The sequence below is a fragment of the Eurosta solidaginis genome, chromosome 1, assembly GCF_040869045.1.
Source record: "Eurosta solidaginis isolate ZX-2024a chromosome 1, ASM4086904v1, whole genome shotgun sequence".
Taxonomy (NCBI): Eukaryota; Metazoa; Arthropoda; class Insecta; order Diptera; family Tephritidae; genus Eurosta; species Eurosta solidaginis.
In genome coordinates, this window is record NC_090319.1 from 395,342,418 (window position 1) to 395,363,236 (window position 20,819).

Below are 20,819 nucleotides of genomic sequence, written 5' to 3' on the forward strand. Positions count from 1 at the left end.
GAACACTTCAATAAAATCGAACTTCTAATAATCGCGAATAATCGAAAAAAATCAAATATTCGAATATTAAAATTCAACTAATAATCGTACAAAAATCGTATAATGGAATACTCGATTAATCGAGTTATTCGAAGATTTTTAAGAGCCCTACAACAAACTCGACATACATTGGTCTGACATCGTCGTATCTATTCACCCGCCTCTTCTCTGTCTTACCCTCCTCCTCTCTTATTTCCTCTCCCATCGGTATTTTCTCGTCTACCTTCATCGGCTCATTCATTCTTCCGTAAATCTTACCGCTTTTCCTCTTACTCTTCCCGCTCTTGCTCTTATCCAAGCCCAACTCTCACTATTACTCTTATCCTCATTTTTAAACTTCCTCTTAACCTCTTTTATTACTTCGGTGTTACCATTACTCTTATTTTTACTTTTACTCTCACTCTCCATCTTCTCTTGTTCTCTTTACTTTTCCGGTTTTGTGAAGCGATGGGCTAAGGAGTTTAATGATCCGTATCTGACTAAGACCCTCTACACATCGTTGGTACGACCAATCTTAGAGTATTGTTCGTGTGTCTGGTGCCCAGGGTATCAAAACTTTATAAAGCGTATTGAGTCAGTACAGAAGCAATTCATTATATTTGCACTACGTGGTCTTAACTGGGATTCTAGTGTGCATTTGCCACCATATTGAAATAGGCTTCTCCTTATAAATCTGCCAACTTTAGAAAATCGAAGAACTTTACTCGGGGTAATGTTCATTCACAAGCTCATTATGGGCGAGATCGACTCATCTGATCTTGTAAGTCGACTAAATTTTGCTGTTCTTGGTAGAACGTCCAGGCACTTTGTGTCTTTTTATTTACCACTTTGCCGGCAAAATTTTGCCAAAAATAATCCACTGTGAAGTTGGTGTTCGCACTACAACAACTTGTATAACTGCATCAGTTTTGAATGTTCGTTTTCCGAGTTGCATAATTCAATACTGTCACGTCTGGCCTGATATTTTGTACTTTCTTTCCTATGTATGGTTGAATTTAAATATTTTTAATTCTAACATTAATTTTATGTTTTATATATCTTAGTAGTCGACCGCATTGTGTCTGTGTCGACTTTAATCCAAATAAATTAATCCAAATAAAAAATTTCCCTCCAACATCCTCTACTTTTTCTTCCTATTTTCTCTGTTTTCTTATCTCTTTTCTTTCATGTTCCCGTTGCCATTGTGGAGATATATCGAGTTTGACTCTGTTTAAATTGCTAAGGTAGTAAAAAATTAGCAAAATAGTACACAAAATTTTCCCTTCCTAAAACTGATGACTGGATCATGAAGTCCGTAAAATTTTTGTTGTTATAATACTGAGATCACCTGTCTGGTTTTATTGCGTCATGGAGTAAACCTTATTATTTTAAATAAAATTTGTATGTAGTTTCAGTTGTATACTAAAGTAAATAGTTCCAGTGGAAATTACGAGTCAGTCGTTCCCCTTTTTAACACGCTTATATTAGCTTCACTTGTATGTATGCTTGTTTGTAACTCTCTAGGCTAGGCGCGCAATGGAGAGTTAGACCCATCTAGCGGCAATTATTGAAGACTCGCGGCAGTGGTTAAATAACTCGCTACAAAACGAGTTGTGCTTAATAGCGGAGACACGAACGTCTGTGCTACGGCATGTTTTTTAGTTTTTTTTAAATTATCTTTATGTTATAGTCATAGATGGCAGCGTTAAGATGACCTTCTACTATTAAATTATTTTAAGCTTTTTAGCCGACATCTTGAGTAGTGGAATGGTAGAAGGCCTTGAGAATATAACGATCTTCGACCCCTGATCGTTTTATTTAAGCAATTTTTTATTTCTCAGTTATTTGCAAGTGACGTATAGAGTTGAATTACGTACATGTCTTAAAATTGCCACAAAGATGTAAATTTTGGTGACAATATGTTACTAATTAATTTCTTTACCACGTCATTTTGACATATTGGGGACGTCGGAACCGGTCCGAGTACCACCCGGGTGGAAGGAAAATTAAACTTGTATTAATAAAAAATTTGTTCACACCAAACTTACATGGTTCACTCCTCAAATTCAAAGGCCACCGATTCCCAAAATATTCTATGATGGAATAGTTGAGGGAGGAGGGTGCTAGGAGAAAGGAAGCCGCTAACATGGATTCAGTGTGTCAGAACTACAACATGTAGTATCTATGCGGCTTTCCACGCCAACTCAACCGACCAAAGAGATTTTGCACTACCGATTTTTCGTATTGATACAGAAGATATGAGTTCTTGAAAATTTCGGGATTTAATAATATTCTTGTATTTGGATATTGAATGTTAAATCTTTTCAAATCTTTTTTTAAGAAATTTGATTCCCACTTACATATGTATGTAAATACGTAGCACTTGTCAAAGATTTTACCCTGAGAAGCTTTATAGTATTGTAACGAATTTACTTGCAAATCCTCTTATTTGCCCTTTTGCTAGGTTCGTATCGCTAAACTGTTGAATAAATAACTCCAATTTGTAATAATGCAAAATGGCCTTTATTAAAGTACTTCACAATAACACTCAAACTGTGCAACGAATAGCTTAATAACCAAACTGATAGCTTAAATGAAAATGACTTTTAAAATAATACTGCTATTGCTCGCTAGATATCGTCTTATTCGTAACTGCTTGACAACTCAAATCAAACTGAATTCCACCGCCTCTACATCTTCGGCCTTTTATACTTTCTGGTTTCCTCGTTCGCATCTTCTAGAATCTACTAGCATTGTCCATGAGCTCTCAAACTTCTCATCTATAACTAAAATTGCACGATTTTATAGCTTCTCTCATACCCCATGCTTGTATGTGTGAGCGACACTTCCACAATTATAATTGCCTACATTTAGGAGCATCTCAAATAAGATGTCTGCATATGGTTGTGCCCTGCTTCTCAGCTGCGTGTAACATAATGAATAATCATCTTTCTATTTACATATGTGAAAAAAAGTTCAAATTTATATTCCTTATAAACGAATTTGACGGCGAATACCCACATTCTTTATTAGGACGGTAGATTTCTTCAGTCCTAGAATTTTCGGCTGCAGGGGAATGTGTTCTTTTATTGAAAAGTGCGCTTGTACGTATGAGTGTTACTCGTGTCACTCACCACCAGTTAGCACGGCACCACCTAATCCTTATTAAACAAGTTTCCTGCACCTGGAATAGTTGCGGGTAAAAGGGGCATAAGACATTTTTCTTTACTAATTCCAAATTTATAAGGGAATTGAGGGTGTGGACAAAACTTAGAACCGTCGCCTATCCCGGAACTGCTTTTGCATCGGTGCAGTGTGGCGTTGCAAGGGGTACGTTTTTTGTTCCGAGTGAAGTTGATAAATGCCATTCTGCTGAGCCACTAAGAATTTTTGCTGTAACATTATCGACTTGGTCGACTATTTGCTCAAGCATTTGTCGGTTCTGGGTTCATCGCGAGAATTTGAAGAAGGCGTATTCCGCGTTGTCCTCATCTCATCGCAGTAAAAGCTCTCCTTATATTCGGTTTTTTACTTTATGTACAAATATTTTTTGAAGTACCTACTCATGCCCAGAGAGCATTTGGGTAACGAAATAATTTGATTCGCAAAAGCTTCTGGTGTTTCATGCCTTGACATATGTATGTGTTTAGTTATGCTAGTTATATGCCTAATTGTTCAGCGGCTTTGCCACAGCCTAAATGTTTTTCTCTTGCTTTACTGGCGCAAAATATTAATGTGCCATTGGTCCGTCTGTGTTTTCCTACCCATAACTTATTTCTCCCAGGTTTAATCTCTCGATGGGGTTGTTCTAGGGATTACTTGTACGGCTTGTGATGATAATCTGATACAGAAGTTAGTAGCTTTCAGCGGTTCTTCATTCGAATTGTATTTTCCCAGTCTTTTTAGATGCCCTCTCTCTTTGTAAGTTGAATTTAAACCTAAATAATTAAGTACATTGATTGAGGTCATATTTCCAGAGAGGATTTCGAAACCACTTTCTAGCGGTTTGAGATCTTAGATAAGCGTATCAACTGTCTTTTTTCTGTTGCCTGCTGTAGACCGTGCGTCTCCAGCCACCGTTATGTACACAAGATTGAACTGATTGAGCTCCCTGCGTGGTTTTCCAATGACACGTGCGTTCAAAAATATAGCATTGGACACTTTAGAAAATTTTATCAAATCTTATCTTTCATACGACTCATGATTCGCGAGCCCTTTGAGGTTTCTTTTATAAGAATGTGCTCTATAAAATAGCTTCTGATGGCGCTTTGTATGTAGCTATGCTATACAGGGCTCAACGAGTAGAAAAAAATGGATGTCTCGTAAAAATTGTTATTCAAGCCATCAAACGCTACGGAAACTTGGTAATCAATTGTTTTCCCCAAATTTGGTGGTATACATAAATATATGGCTTCAAGAGTTTAGTTTTGGGCAGACCTGTTAAATAATGATTACTAATGGTAATGATTAGCCGTTCCATTGATTATTTTCTTTAAACGCCATTTAATGATTACTTGCCATTATTTTCTATTTTTAATGATTACTTTTCAATTAATTAAAAAAAATAATCAAACAAAATAATGATTTTTTACGATTATTGAAAAAAAAAAAAATCAAAAGTAATCAAAAGTAATCAAAAAAGGCCTTTTTGATTACTTTTGATTATTTTTAATTTTTTCGATTATTTTTGATTTTTTTGATTTATTTTTATTTTTTTTTTTTGATTACTTTTGATTATTTTTCCGCTTTGTTGAAAGTAAAGTTCTTGTTTGTTGCATGCACGGAATAATTTCTACATACAAGTACATTTTAGGATGCAATATTAAATCGTAGCCGCTTATCAAGGCAAATATATACATGCAACATATAGGGCGAATGGTATATGCGCGTTGATCTAAACATATTCTCCGGTAAGTATATACACGTATATAATTTGCTACACTCATTATATAAAATATTAACGATCCTCTTGGTTCATCCTTAAGTCAAGCCAATTTTGTTTTGTATACAAAATTAATATATCCCCTATTTCGGATTACGTTATGGCTATGCACTGATTGTTTTGTAATCACAGTTTATATCATATTGTTCGCTTTATTTTAGTAATATTGGTTTCATATCATCGCCAGTGTGGGGCAATGTTCTCCAACAAAAGGTGGGCTGAAAAATTTGGAACAAAATGAGCTGTATGATTCATATGAGCTGGGTGATTCATATACTAGCATGGACATTTGGAAAACACGAAGTGCGTTGAAAGAAACTGCAAAACTCTTCAGCACGCCTTTAACTTCTTCTGTTCCTGTTGAGCGACTATTTTCCTTTGCAGGAATTATAAATTCTCCAAGGCGTCAGTCTTTGTCGGACGTTTCATTCGAAACCTTAACTTTATTGAAAGCACATGCAAATTTGTTATAATGACTAAAAGAACTTTTAGATAATGAATATACATAACAACCTCTTATTTTACTTTCTTTTAAGTTTTGATTTCCATCGAAATATCGTTATTTTTGGCAATGTTAATTTAATGAAAGAATTTTTAATTGATGGAAATAATTACTAATTAGATACACATTTCATAACATCACTATTTCCTTTTAAAACATCAACTTGTGCAATTTTTATGTTTACGAAAACACATATATATAAACAATTAATAAAAAATAACATGAAATTACTAAAGCTTACATTTTCTAACTGTACCATTGAGCATGTACATTAGATTGGGACGAAACCTCACTTTTCTGTAATTTCCGTTGTTAACACTAAAAATATGGCTCATTATGCAAAACTTAAGATTAAGATAGAAAATATCCTTGACGTAATCATAAGGAAATAAAAAGAAGTTTTAATCCAATGTACATGGACATATGTTAATAAATTTATCTGGGATATAACAACCTTTGGTTAGACAACTAATCATGATGATGAATGACAACTTAAGAGGATCGCTCCGGTTGGAAGTGAAGCTATCAACCATCAACCTAAGTAGTATTACTCATACATATTGTTTGAGCATATTGTTTTGTCATAAAACAATACGCAATCCCCTGGTATTCATCGGAAGCACTTATAGACACGATAATTTGTAGGTGGGTATGTACATACATATGTACATACATATGTACCCATATGCCTAGATATACCGGTACAACCTCCAATGATTTTTATGTACAAAACAATCAGTGCATAGCCATAACGTAATCCGAAATAGTGGATATATTAATTTTGTATACAAAACAAAATTGGCTTGACTTAAGGATGAACCATAGAGGATCGTTATTATTTTATATAATGAGTGTAGCATATTATACTCGTGTATATACTTACCGGAGAATATGTTTAGATCAACGCTCAATACCATTCGCCCTATATGTTGCCCGTATATATTTGCCTTGATAAGCGGTTACGATTTAATATTGCATCCTATAATGTACTTGTATGAAGAAATTATTCCGGGCATGCAACAAACCAGAATTTTTCTTTCAACAAGCAAAGAAAATAATTAAAAATAATAAAAAAAAAAATCAAAAAAAAATCAAAAAAAAAAAAAAAATAAAAAATAATCGAAAAAATCAAAAGTAATCAAAAAAGCCTTTTTGAATTACTTTTGATTATTTTTGATTTTTTTCAATAATCGGAGAAAATCATGCCTTTTTTTTGGATTTATTTCTAATGGTAATCAATTAGTAATTGCTTCTTACGGAAAACAATTGAAATAATCATTGGCCATTAAAATAGGCATCTAATTAATTGAATACTAATGCTAATTCAAAATTAACAGGTCTGGTTTTGGGCGTCCCATAAACGCCATCGTAATAACATCGACTCTCCCGTATTTGAAAACCCTAGTTATCTTAATAAACATTTTTCATTTATATAATAACAACATCCTTTATAACATCATACTCATACATCAATAGACGCACTAGGAGATAAGGACTATATATATACAGCGTGGCGACGAATAACTGTTACAAAAGCTTTATTTAAAGTATGAAACATGAATTTAAAAAAGACGATGTAATTTATATTTCAGTAGCCCTTAAGTTTTATGTTTAATCATTAGTTAAAATTTTCTTTCTCATTTGCGTTTTCGTATGAAAACAGTGCAGGCCGAGAGTTTAGTTCAATGTCCACTTTAAGCGTTGCTTGAATTGTTGTATCTCAAATTGTTTTATGGTCCTCATCATCTCCACAATCTAATCCCATATGCAGCTATCAACTGGATGTGGATCCAAGTAGATGGAAAAAATAAAACAATGAATTTTGTATTTGAATTGACCTTTCTAAAACTTTCTACACTGAATGAATTCATTTTCTGCTTATCCCTTTAAAAGAACGTAACAGTTATTCATCACCCTGTGTATGAGTGATCGGTGGTTGTCAATTTTCTCAATTACGATTCCTATAACTGTTAATTTAGGCAAATAAAATTATCATTAATACAATCGTAATCTTTTTATGTGTCGTAATTCTTGTCTCCCTGGTTAATATATTATGGGCAATAGATTATTCTCAATGGATTTTTTTGTGTTCCCATTTTGGCCATCACCAATTACACTTATCAATTATTTCAAACATTTGCCATGCATACATACATACATAACTTTATCCGAAATTTTTTTCAACGTTTATGGAGTTAGCGACTCATTCATGTTTACTCAAATAGTACTAAAATATTAAAATTTTATTTTAATTAAGTTACTAATATTTCATACATGTTGTTGTTTTCTTGTTTTTTGTCACATTTTTCTATGTACATTGCACACACTCACTTTGTTTTCTTGTGTACTTCAGGACGAAGCTGTTGAGGGCACTTTAAGAGACATTGGACTTCTGTAAAATACTCTATACTTTCCGTAATGTAAAGCGCAACAAATTTTTCTACACGTTTTTGAGATAATGAATATTTAATAAATTAAGAAGTTTATTAATAAAGTAGGCACCTGTAAATATATATTTTGGAAATATTAATTTCTAGTCTAAATTTTCTTTCAAATATCCGTAGGTACTAGAACTTATAAACTGCAATATTTAGCCACAGTAAATGTAAATGTTCTATGATTTTGATTACACAACGACGTGTTCTAATAGAAAGGTCGTAACTTAAAACTTTTGTTAACAAGGACGTATCTCAGAAAATTCCTTAAAAAGGGCAGATCTCTGGGGAACCATAATTAAAGTCGCATCTCACGAACTACTATGAGAATGTAGTAACTGAAAAAAAAAAAAAAAGTTTTTGGCCTTTGCTAAACTATAATATAGTTTTATAGCTCTTCTATAAAATAGTTTACAAAAATCCTTTGTAAATTGAGAAAAGGAAATAAATTGAACTGAATTCATATCGCTTTTGTCAATTTTTATTATTGAGATACAACCTTTTTAGTCTGCTTCTTGTGGTTGAAATACCCGCTTTTTAACAAATATTTCAAGATGCGACCCTTCCATTAGGACAGGTCGATAGTAAATCCTCAAAATCGATTGCTGAATTCACAGAGCTGAAACTGCGTTTTGGCAGATTTTGTTGAAATTTTGTATTAAATAAAATTTAAAGTAGTTCCGACACATCTGCATGTAGTGAATGTGAAAATAAAAGGCATTCTTCTTCCTGTAAAATTTAAAATTTGTTGGTTAGGGCCTTTCGGAGTTAAGCAACGATATGTATCTTGCTTGGGTATATAAGGTTGATTTTCTACAAAGTGTCTATAAACGTGTCTTCCCTATCATTCACCATTATTAAAATGTTTCAGTACAGAAGGCGGTCCTTTATGTGTGTTGTTGTTGTATTAACGATAAAGGCACTCACTCACTTGGGGAGTGTTATGTTGTTGTTGTTGTTGTAGCAATGCTCGCCCCACCTAATAGCCGCGACCGACCACAAATTGTCATCAATATCCTCTAACGGGAGTCCAAGGAAACTTGCCGTTTCAACAGGGGTGGACCATAAGGAAAGGGGTGTTAGAGGCGTTGGTTCCACATTACAATTGAAGAGATGGTTGGTGTCATGTGGGGACACATTGCAAGCGGGGCATACATTTTGTATGTCAGGGTTGATTCTGGATAGGTAAGAGTTTAACCTGTTACAGTATCCAGAACGAAGTTGAGCAAGAGTGACACGCGTTTCCCTGGGGAGTATGCGTTCCTCTTCCGCAAGTTTTGGGTAATTTTCGTTAAGTACTGGATTCACCGGGCAATTCCCGGCATAAAGGTCCGACGCCTGTTTATGGAGTTCACCAAGGACCTGCTTGTGTTTTTTCACTTCATACGGCTGGGTTCTCAGGTGCCGTATTTCCTCAAAATGCTTACGGAGATGACTCCTTAAGCCCCTAGGCGGTGCTGGTTCATCAATCAGATGTCTGTTGGGATGCCCAGGTTTCTGGGTATTCAACAGGAACTGTTTGGTCAGCATCTCATTTCTCTCCCTGATGGGGAGTATTCTCGCCTCATTATGCAGATGGTGTTCTGGGGACATAAGAAGACAGCCCGTGGCGATTCTGAGAGCAGTATTTTGGCAGGCCTGTATTTTCTTCCAGTGGGTGATTTTTAGGCTTGGCGACCATATGGGTGACGCGTAGCACGTAATCGGCTGGCTAATTGCTTTGTATGTAGTCATGAGGGTTTCTTTATCTTTTCCCCAAGTACTGCCAGCGAGGGATTTGAGGATTTTGTTACGGCTCTGAATTCTCGGAACAATTGCGGCTGCGTGCTCACCAAAATGTAGATCCTGATCAAACCTCACACCCAAGATTTTGGGGTGTCGGACAGTCGGTAGCGTAGTGCCATCGACGTGGATGTTCAAAATGGTCGACATTTGGGGCGTCCATGTTGTAAATAAGGTCGCGGAAGATTTAGTCGGTGATAATGCCAGGTTTCGCGGGGCGAAAAAACTGGAGGTCAGGGAGGTAGCCGTTTATTTTATTGCATAGCGCATCGATCTTTGGGCCTGGGCCTGTGGCCAGTATTGTGCAGTCATCGGCGTAGGAAACGATTGTGACTCCTTCCGGTGGTGAAGGTAGCTTAGATATGTAGAAATTAAACAAAAGTGGGGATAGGACACCACCCTGTGGCACCCCCTGTTTAATTCTCCTTAGTTTTGATGTTTCGTTTCTAAATTGCACCGATGCCTGCCGACCACCCAGATAATTTGCGGTCCACCTTTTAAGACATGGGGGAAGGGTAGACCCTTCCAGGTCCTGCAGTAACGAGCCATGGTTGACCGTATCAAAAGCTTTTGATAGGTCTAGCGCTACGAGTACTGTTCTATGGTGGGGGTATTGATTTAAACCGCAATTTATCTGGGTGCTAATAGCATTTAGCGCGGTGGTAGTGCTATGGAGTTTTCTGAAACCATGCTGATGAGGGGCTAGCTGCAAATTTGCTTGGAAATAAGGGAGCAGAATGGCTTCAAGCGTCTTTGCCACTGGCGATAGGAGAGATATCGGACGATACGACTCACCTATGTTAGCTGGTTTCCCAGGCTTTAGTAGCGGGACCACCTTGGCCATTTTCCATTTCTCAGGTATGACAAAGGTGGAAAGAGACAGATTGAAGACATGTGCTAAATATTTGAACCCCTCTTTCCCTAGGTTTTTAAGCATCGGCATGGCTATGCCGTCTGGGCCCACTGCTTTGGATGGTTTAGCACGACCAATGGCGTCCTCAACCTCTTTAGCGGTGATGATGATTGGTGACGCGCTGAATTTGTGTTTATGTGCGCGTCTATTGGCTCTCCGTCTATCTTTGTCGACCGTAGGATGCATTATATATTGTCGGCAGAAAGCGCTCGCGCATTTTTTCGCGTCCGACAGCACTTTGTCGCCAAAGGCGATGGAAACTTTGTCTTTGTGCTTAGTCGGATTCGATAGGGACTTTACGGTGGACCAAAGTTTACCCACACCGGTAGAGAGGTTACAACCTCTTAGGCGCTCCTCCCATTTCGCCCGCTTGTGTTCATCTACAAGCAATCTGATGCGTTGGTCTATATCCCTTATTTGGGGGTCGCCTGGGTCAAGCTGTCTTATAAGGTCACGTTCTCTCGCTAAGTTTGCGGCCTCCGCCGGGAAGTGGGGCCGGATTTCGGGAATTCTTCCGGCGGGAATGAAATGTGCCGAGGCGGATTTAGTGACCTCACGGAAGGCACGCTCCCCTTGGCGGGCATCAGTCGGGATAGGGAGGGCAGCTAGGCGGCTGTCTGTAAAGGATTTATATTCTTCCCACTTTCCTTTTTTGAAGTTTATGAAAGTGCGTTTTTCAGTGACGATGAAGTCGGCGTTACGCTCAAGCGAAATAAGTATGGGCAGGTGGTCGGATGCCAATGTTACCATCGGCTGCCAGTTGACGCAGTTTACGAGTTCTGCACTCACGATTGAGATATCTGGCGAGCTGTGACAGCTTCCTACCATACGTGTGGGGGCGTCTCCGTAATTGTGCAGAACGTCGTTTCTTCTATTTGATCCGCCAACATCTCACCCCTACTGTCCGCTCACAAGTTTGAATGCCATAGATCATGATGGGCATTGAAATCGCTTAAGATAATGTGATTGTTGCCAGTGAGTAAGGCCCTGATATTAGGGCGGTATCCACTGGGGCAACAGGTGGCAGGAGGGATGTAGATGTTCATGATTTCTAGGTTTGCATCGCCTGACCGGACAGATAGGCCTTGACGTTCTAAGACATTGTCCCTGCGGTCGATGCCAGGATCAAATATACAATATTGCACAGAGTGGTGTATGATAAACGCGAGACCGTCTCCATTTCCGCTTTCGCGGTCTTTCCTGTGGACGTTGTACCCAGAGCAGGTCTGCAATGCAGATCTTGCTGTGAGTTTAGTCTCTTGAATCGCAGCAATGCGGATGTTGTGCCGCTTCATGAAATCGACTATCTCCGTAATCTTCCCAGTTGGTCCATTACAGTTTAACTGCAGAATTCTGAAGTGCATAAGGGGAGACGTCGCCACTCTGGGGGTAAGTGACGGGTGACTACGCCTGGGTTGGGGAAGGCCAGGACGCAATTGCTGTTGTGGCCCTAGGACTGGGCGTCCTTGGGCAAGCATTGGGGTACCCGGATGATTTGGGTTTGCGGCCTGGCAACATGGCGCGATGAAACCCGTCGGGGGGTTGCCTTCGCGGAGACCAGAACATCTAGGGAAGTGGCACCACCCAAGGCAGGAGCTGCATTGGGCGGATGTCGCAAACATATATATTCTGTGCTGGCAAACGGTGCAAACGGAGGTAGGGACTAAGAGTCTGTTTCCCTGACCTACACGATTGCTGCCGGAAAAGAGGGGGGGGGGGGGGGGAGAAGACGGGGGCTACTGCTCAGCATTGCTTCCGACTCTACAACGAAGATTGTAGTTATGAGTGGTAGCAGCTGTTTGAGTTGTTGGCGCCGTGGGGCGCGAGCAGCAGCGGGTACTTGTTGTGGCTTGCTGAGCAGCGGGGCTGCTGGAAGGTAGTGGGGGGGGGGGGGGGGGCGCTTAGACGTAGACTACGGGACGCCCTTGGGCGTGAACAGCAAGGAGCCACAAAAGATTTATAAAAGTTACGTGGACGTCGGGTTTTGGGATCAAGCCCAGAACAACCTGTCCGATGCAACCATCCCTTGCACGAGACACACTGAACAGAGTATGACCGTCCTAAAAAGATTCTTTTCCGGCAGATGCAGCAAAACCATTTCTCAGGACCGGGGTCAGGAGACGGACCCGGATTGGATTCGATGCCTTCCCGGAGTAAGAGAATATGGAGCAGTCCTGCTGCAAGGAGCTGCTGGGAGGATGACAATTTGTGGGAGGGACGAAACAAATTAGATGGGGTCACACTGAAATGACAGTCCTTGGTCGGGAAAAATCCCGAGTCGCTCCGGTACATAGAACCGACTGCCTTGGGAAGCGTGGGGAGTGTTATCGATGTTGATGGTCCTTTGCCGGATACATATCCGGTACGTTCTGGTAACAAAGCACAATAAAGGTACTAGCCCGACCATCTCCGGAAAGATTAATATGACCAAATTAAACCTTCTAGGCCATTACGCCCCCCTAGTGCCATGAGGAACTTGGGGTCGCCAGAGCCTCGCCTGCTAAACATGTGTATGATACATTCATATTTGTAACAGGATTGCCCTCGCGTAGGTGAGGTTGACAATTGGGTTGCGGAAGCTTTGAAGCTACAAAGCTTTGTATTGCGCTTCTCAACCCCTTGATTCCTTTATGTATCCCATTCACAAACGTTAGATAATGAGATCCGATTTCAGAGAACAAAAATTTGTCAAAATGCCAGTAGAGCGTCATGTCCTTTTCGTAGTTTTTTGAGTCATTTCCAAGATATCACTGATCCCTTATAGTTGTTCAATACCTTCTTTTATAGAAAACAAATTTATACAAAGCTGCATTCATGCAGCTTTTCTTTGACCACATAAAAGCTGCATTGATATTTAATATATATCAAGGGTTTTGGTGATAGTTCATATTTGGTGGGTAGATTTACCAGGTTGGAAGTGGTACTAAACTGCGGATGTAGCCGGCAGTCCAACAAAATTCATTTTAAAAGTCCAACAAAAGCATATCTGAGAAATGAAACATTAACATTTTAAAACACGTTTCAGTCAAACCTGAATATCAAAGATTGGGTCATTCATAAAAAACATTTAGGTTCTATTGACTTGGCATAGCTTCAGCCGATTACACAAGCTCCAATCTGATGCTCCTTCAAAGTGTTAGCAACAATTTTATAAGAAAAATTAAATTCGAATCCAGCGAATGAATTCCATCGAGCGGTATTGGGCTCAACTGGAGAGAATACTTCGAGAAAGTATGGATGCAACAAAAATTATTTTCAAATTAACTGGTGCAGGCTACAAAAGGGCCCAAAACTGAATAAATAATATTCATATAAATTATGTAACATTTTTGTATAGATGTTAATATTTGTACTGTACGTACTTGGAAAGATTAATAAAATTGGATGAAGGTATTCACGCTTTTGTGTATTTTTTAGTGTAAGTGTTATGCATGAATTTTATTAAACATTTTTTTTTTGTGACAATTGAAAACTAAAAGTTATCTCAAATTGTATTGTAAACAAGTAAGGAAGGCTAAGTTCGGGTGTAACCGAACATTACACTGAGAGCCTTGGAGACAAAATAAGGGAAAATCACCATTTAGCAAAATGAACCTGGGGTAACCCTGGAATGTGTTTGTATGACATTGGTTTCAAATAGAAGGTATTAAAGAGTATTTAAAAGGGAGGGGGCTATATTTCTATAGGTGGACGCCATTTCGGGATATCGCCATAAAGGTGGACCAGGGGTGCCTCTAGAATGTACTTGTACGATATGGGAATCAAATGAAAAGTGTTAATGAGTATTTTAAAAGGCAATGGACCTTAGTTCTATAGGTCGACACCTTTTCGAGATATCACCATAAAGGTGGACCAGGGTGACTCTAGAATGTGTTTGTACAATATGGGAACCAATTAAAGGTGTTAATGAGTATTTTAAAATGGAGTGGGCCTTAGTTCTATAGGTGGACGCCTTTTCGAGATATCACTATAAAGGTGGACCAGGGGTGCCTCTAGAATGTGCTTGTACGATATAGGTATCAAATTAAAGGTATATGTGAAGGCGTTTTCGAGATATCGACCAAAATGTGGACCAGGGTGATCCAGAACATCATCTGTTGGGTACCGCTAATTTATTTATATATTCAATACCACGAACAGTATTCCTGCCAAGATTCCAAGGGCTTTTAATTTCGCCCTGCAGAACTTTTTCATTTTCTTCTACTTAATAGGGTAGGTGTCACCCCATTTTACAAAGTTTTTTCTAAAGTTATATTTTGCGTGAATAAACCAATCCAATTACTATGTTTCATCTCTTTTTTCATATTTGGTATAGAAATATGGCATTTTTTTCATTTTTCGTAATTTTCGATATCGAAAAAGTGGGCGTGGTCATAGTCGGATTTCGGCCATTTTTTATACCAAGCTAAAGTGAGTTCAGATAAGTACGTGAACTAAGTTTAGTTAAGATATATCGTTTTTTGCTCAAGTTATCGCGTTAACGGCCGAGCGGAAGGACAGACGGTCGACTGTGTATAGAAACTGGGCGTGGCTTCAACCGATTTCGTCCATTTTCACAGAACACAAACAGTTATCGTCATAGAAGCGATGCCCTCACCAAATTTCACAAGGATTGGTACATTTTTGTTCGACTTATGGCATTAAAAGTATTCTAGACAATTTAAATGAAAAAGGGAAGAGCCACGTCCATTTTGAAATTTTCTTTTATTTTTGTATTTTTTTGCACCATATCATTACTGGAGATGAATGTTGACATAATTTACTTATATACTGTAAAGATATTCAAAAAAATTTTTTTTTTAGAAGTGAGCGTGTTCGTCATCCGATTTTGCTAATTTTTATTTAGCACATATATAGTAATAGGAGTAACGTTCCTGTCGAATTTCATCATGATATCTTCAACGACTGCCAAATTACAGCTTGCAAAATTTTTAAATTACCTTCTTTTAAAAGTGGGCGGTGCCACGCCCATTGCCCAAAATTTTACTTATTTTCTATTTTGCGTCATAAGGTCAACGCACCTACCAAGTTTCATCGCTTTATCCGTCTTTGGTAATGAATTATCGCACTTTTTCGGTTTTTCGAAATTTTAGATATCGAAAAAGTGGGCGTGGTTGTAGTCCGATTTCATTCATTTTAAATAGCGATCTGAGATGAGCACCCAGGAACCTACATAACAAATTTCATCAAGATACCTCAAAATTCACTCAAGTTATCGTGTTTACGGACGGACGGACAGACGGACGGACATGGCTAAATGAATTTTTTTTTTTCGCCCAGAAAGGGGTGACCCTTGGTTTGCAGTAACGTGCCGTGGCTGACCATATCAAAAGCTTTTGACAGGTCTAACGTAACGCAATTTATCTGAGTTCTAATGGTATTTAGCGCGGTGGTTGTGCTATGTAATTTTCGGAAGCCATTTTGATGATTGGCAAGTCGCAAATTTGCATTAAAATCGGAAAGCACAATGGCTTCAAGTGTCTTGGCTACTGGCGATAGGAGGGATATCGGAAGATAAGAATCTCCTATGTCAGCTGGTTTCCCAGGCTTTAATACCGGAAACACCCTGGCCATTTTTAATTTTTGGGGATGACGAAGGTGGATAAGGACAAGTTGAAGACATGCGCTAGGTAATTAAATATCTCTTTGCCTAGGTTTTTAAGCATCGGCATGGCTATGCCGTCTGGTCCCACTGCTATAGTTTAGCATGGACGATGGCATCTTCAACCTCATTGGTGGTGAAGGTAATTGGGGACGCGCTGTATTTATGCTTGTGTGCGCGTCTGTTTGCCCGCCGTCTGGCTTTGTCAACCGTAGAATGCGTTACATACGATAACTGTTTCTGTTCTGTGAAAATGGGCGAAATCTGTTGAAGCCACGTCCAGTTTTTATATACAGTCGACTGTCTGTCCTTCCGCTCGGCCGTTAACACGATAACTTGAACAAAAATCGATATATCTTTATTGAACTTAGTTCACGTACTTATCTGAACTCACTTTATCTTGGTATTAAAAATGGGCGAAATCCGACTATGACCACGGCCACTTTTTCGATATCGAAAATTTCGAAAAAATGCCATAATTCAATACTAAATAGGAAAAAAAGGATGATACATGGTGATTGGATTGGTTTTTTGACGCAAAATATAACTTTAGAAAAAACTTTGTAAAATGGGTGTGACACCCACCAGATTAAGTAGAAGAAAATGCAAAAGTTCTGCAGGGCGATATCAAAAACCCTTGGAATCATGGCAGGAATACTGTTCGTGGTATTGAATATATAAATAAATTAGCGGTACCCGACAGATGATGTTCTGGGTCACCCTGGTCCACATTTTGGTCGATATCTCGAAAACGCCTTCACATATACAACTAAGGGCCACTCCTTTTTAAAACCCTCATTAATACCTTTAATTTGATACCCATATCGTACAAGCACATTCTAGAGTCACCCCTGGTCCACCTTTATGGCGATATATCGAAAAGGCGTCCACCTATAGAACTAAGGCCCATTCCCTTTTAAATAATCATTAACACCTTTTATTTGATATCCATATAGTACAAACACATTCTAGAGTCACCCCTGGCCCACCTTTATGGCGATATACCGAAATGGCGTCCACCTATAGAACTATGGCCACTCCCTTTTAAAATACTCTTTAATACTTTCCATTTGAAACCCATGTCATACAAACACATTCCAGAGTTACCCCAGGTTCATTTTCCTACATTATGATTTTCCCTTATTTTGTCTCCAAAGCTCCCAGCTGAGTATGTAATGTTCGGTTACACACGAACTTAGCCTTCCTTACTTGTTTTCGTTTAAGTAACGATATTAATGTCCCTGTTCTGATGAGCTGGCTATGTTTGTAAGTTTTTTTAAATTATGACTTAAAGCAACTTTTAGTCTGTTATCGAAGATTTTTCACTGCAAAATTTCACAACACAAGAAGCTCTCAACCCCCCGCATCACCTGACGGCATTTTACTATAAATCAAGTTTCAAACTTATTATATCCAGCTGTACTTGTACACAGGGTATTATAATTTTGATTGGATAACGGTTGGTTGTACAGGTATAAAGGAATCGAGATAGATATAGACTTCCATATATCAAAATCATCAGTATCGAAAAAAAATTTGGTTGAGCCATGTTCGTCCGTCCGTCCCACTGTCCGTCTGTCCGTTAACACGATAACTTGAGTAAATATTGAGATATCGTCACCAAATTTGGTACACGAGCTTATCTGGACTCAGAATGGATTGGTATTGAAAATGAGCGAAATCGGATGATAACCACTTTTTATATATATAACATTTTGGAAAACACAAAAAACCTGATTATTTAATAAATAATACACCTAGAATGTTGAAATTTGATGTGTGGACTGAGACTTGATAAAAATTTGAAAAAATTTTTTAAAATGGACGTGGCACCGCCCACTTGTGATAAAATCAATTTTACAAATGAAGGGCTTAGAACCAAAAGGATCTAAGTAACATCGACGTTGAATTGAGATAATTAAGGTTAATGTAAATTACTTATTGTAAATTCTGAGTAAATGCGTTTGAAATGATTCCTGTCTAAATGAATGCAGGTTAGTCAACTAATTCAAAGGATGTTTACTGCAGATGGAAAATAACTGTAAAAAATTATTGCAATAAAATTTCGAACATTGATTGCTCGGCCAAAAGAACATGTAGAATTTTTTCGAGTATGCAGTCTTGTAGCCCGTTTAATTTTAGTATAATAAAGTGCTAAACTTAAGTGCGTAGGAAGTCTCGCTGATTTTTGGCAATTTTTTTTCTGGATCCAAGCGCACTTAGACCCTTTTGGCTCCAAAAATTGTTGCAATAAAATTTCGAACGTTGAGTGCTCGGCCAAAAGAACATGCAGAATTTTTTCAAGTATGCAGTTTTGTAGACCGTTTAATTTTAGTATAACAAAGTGCTAAAATTAAGTTCGTAGGAAGTCTCGCTGATTTTTGGCAATTTTTTTTCTGGATCCAAGCGCACTTAGACCCTTTTGGCTCCAAAAATTGTTGCAATAAAATTTCGAACGTTGATTGCTCGGCCAAAAGAACATGCAGAATTTTTTCAAGTATGCAGTTTTGTAGGTCGTTTAATTTTAGTATAATAAAGTGCTAAACTTAAGTTCGTGGGAAGTCTCGCTGATTTTTGGCCTTACAGTTTCGCCAGATGATGAGCTACAACTCAGAGGAAAGTAGTCGCTGGTATCATCCGTTTCATAAGGTTCTGATTCCTCAGATTCTGTATCGCCTAGTAGTAAATAAAATTGTAGGCTAGAAAACCGAGAAGCAAACATTTTCATTAAATAACTAAATATTTTTAGCTTTGTGTGATTAATATAACACAAGTACTTACGGGAAATAATCACAGTTTTTGTTCACCCTATCGCAGAGGGTGGCGAAAGAATTTTTCGTTTTCGAAAAAGATTTCACCTTATCGGCAACTCTTTGTTCGGGCGAAGTGAACAGCGGGGAAACCCAAATTTGTTCACTTATATTTTACAGGCGAACGAGAGGAAAACAAAATGTAAGTAATTTTTTGTTCTGAAATTTGGTACTCTTATAATTATATGTACTTTTATGATTAGAAATAAATCAATAAATATTGCACAATCGGAAGCTGAGTGGAAAAAAAGTGAAAATCCTGTATTGCTAAGTAAATTGAAAAAAATATAACTTGTTATTTAAAACTGCTGAAAATAGTAATTTTTAGCTTACAGTGAATCATTTAGCTTCAAAGGGTTAGAACTGTTCCTTAATTGCCTCCGAATCGCTTTCACATTTATATTCTCCTCGCGCTCAATCAATACCAACCTAAGTGCAATACTAAACATTTTATACATTTTTTTATTTCTATTTTTGTTGTATTTTAAGGAAATATATGCTTGGTTACAAAATTTACACAATTGCAAGTAAATTATTTGTTCACTGCTAGTTCACAATAGAGCATCAGCAATTTCGAAGTGAACTTTTGTTCGCCCGAAATTGCCGATAGGCGGAAAAAGTTCACCCGAACAAAAAAGTGAAGGCGAACACTTTTCCGCGTGAACTTCGCGATAAGGGTGAATGTTATTTAGTTCACTCATTTCAAATCACTTTAACTTGAGCAAAAATGCCGTAGGCACACAAAATATGTAAATTTGATACCACGAATTAGATGAAAATTTTTTGTAATAACAGCTGACTTTCTAAACGTCAGTTTCATTTTATTTTATTTTGTCACTGCTATACGATGATGTATTTTCATGTAAGCCTGCTTTTACATTAGTCAAGTATTGAACCCAAGTCTGCGGCACAGACGAGAGAGGGAAGAGGCTTCTTCACTTCTTTCAAATCAGCGAGACTTACTACGAACTTAAGTTTAGCACTTTATTATACTAAAATTAAACGGGCTACAAAACTGCATACTTGAAAAAATTCTGCATGTTCTTTTGGCCGAGCAATTAAATTTTATTGCTTGGAGGAGCGCACTTAGATCCTTTTGGCTCCAATCATTAATGCAATGTTTCGGGAGCCATAACTCGAAGAAAAATTAGTTCAGAATAGAACCATATGTATATGTATTATTGCGCAGCCTTGTAACACTATTAAGCACACAAAACAAACAACAAAAACAGCATTTCAAGTGTACAGCTGGGTATGTAATGTTCGGTTTCACCCGAACTTAGACTTCCTTACTTGTTAAATCTATTGCTAGCTCTTCAGAATACGGCTATAAATATGTAGTATGTGTTCAGTGTTTATATGTGTGTACAAAAAAAAAAAAATTGAAAACACAAAGAAACCACCATTCTATTCTAATAACCTGATAACGATTTCTAACTAGAATAAATGCGTACATTTTTTCTTTCTTTGATGTGGCACTTAAAAGTCAACTGAAAAATTACAGGCTATTTAATACATTTTCAATTATCAGTCTTTGTTAACAGTTAATTGTAATTCTTCAAAAATGTACCATATTTCGTACACATTTTAATATTGGAACCGGGATGTTAATTTATAAATTAAAAATTATTTGCTATTCATTTTAGGACGAGACTCCACAGGGCTTTTTCGACGATCACGGCCTCGGATAAGTAAATGGTCCATCAATAACCCACCTTTGCAACTGCATGTCGTACGTCATTTCAAATCCTATATTAAAATACAATATAATTTCATAATAAAATATAAATAAATGTTAAAAACGTGTAAAAAACA

General features: G+C 37.8%; 1 protein-coding gene across 6 annotated transcripts in view; it reads left to right on the plus strand.

The window, feature by feature from the left end:
* AP-1sigma (AP-1 complex subunit sigma-2) overlaps positions 1 to 20,819 on the plus strand; it is a 51,230-nt gene extending 30,411 nt beyond the window's left edge. For 3 of the 6 annotated variants that reach the window (XR_010949212.1, XR_010949213.1, XM_067763688.1), the window contains one exon: positions 20,651 to 20,819. Coding sequence is in view for 4 of the 6 variants with exons in the window: in XM_067763688.1 (XP_067619789.1) it covers positions 20,651 to 20,695 (45 nt within the window). In the remaining 2 variants the exon portion in view is untranslated. Of the gene's footprint in view, positions 1 to 4,831; positions 4,904 to 7,815; positions 7,993 to 20,650 lie in introns of those variants that run through there. The other 3 variants (XM_067763687.1, XM_067763686.1, XM_067763689.1) reach the window with 2 other exon arrangements.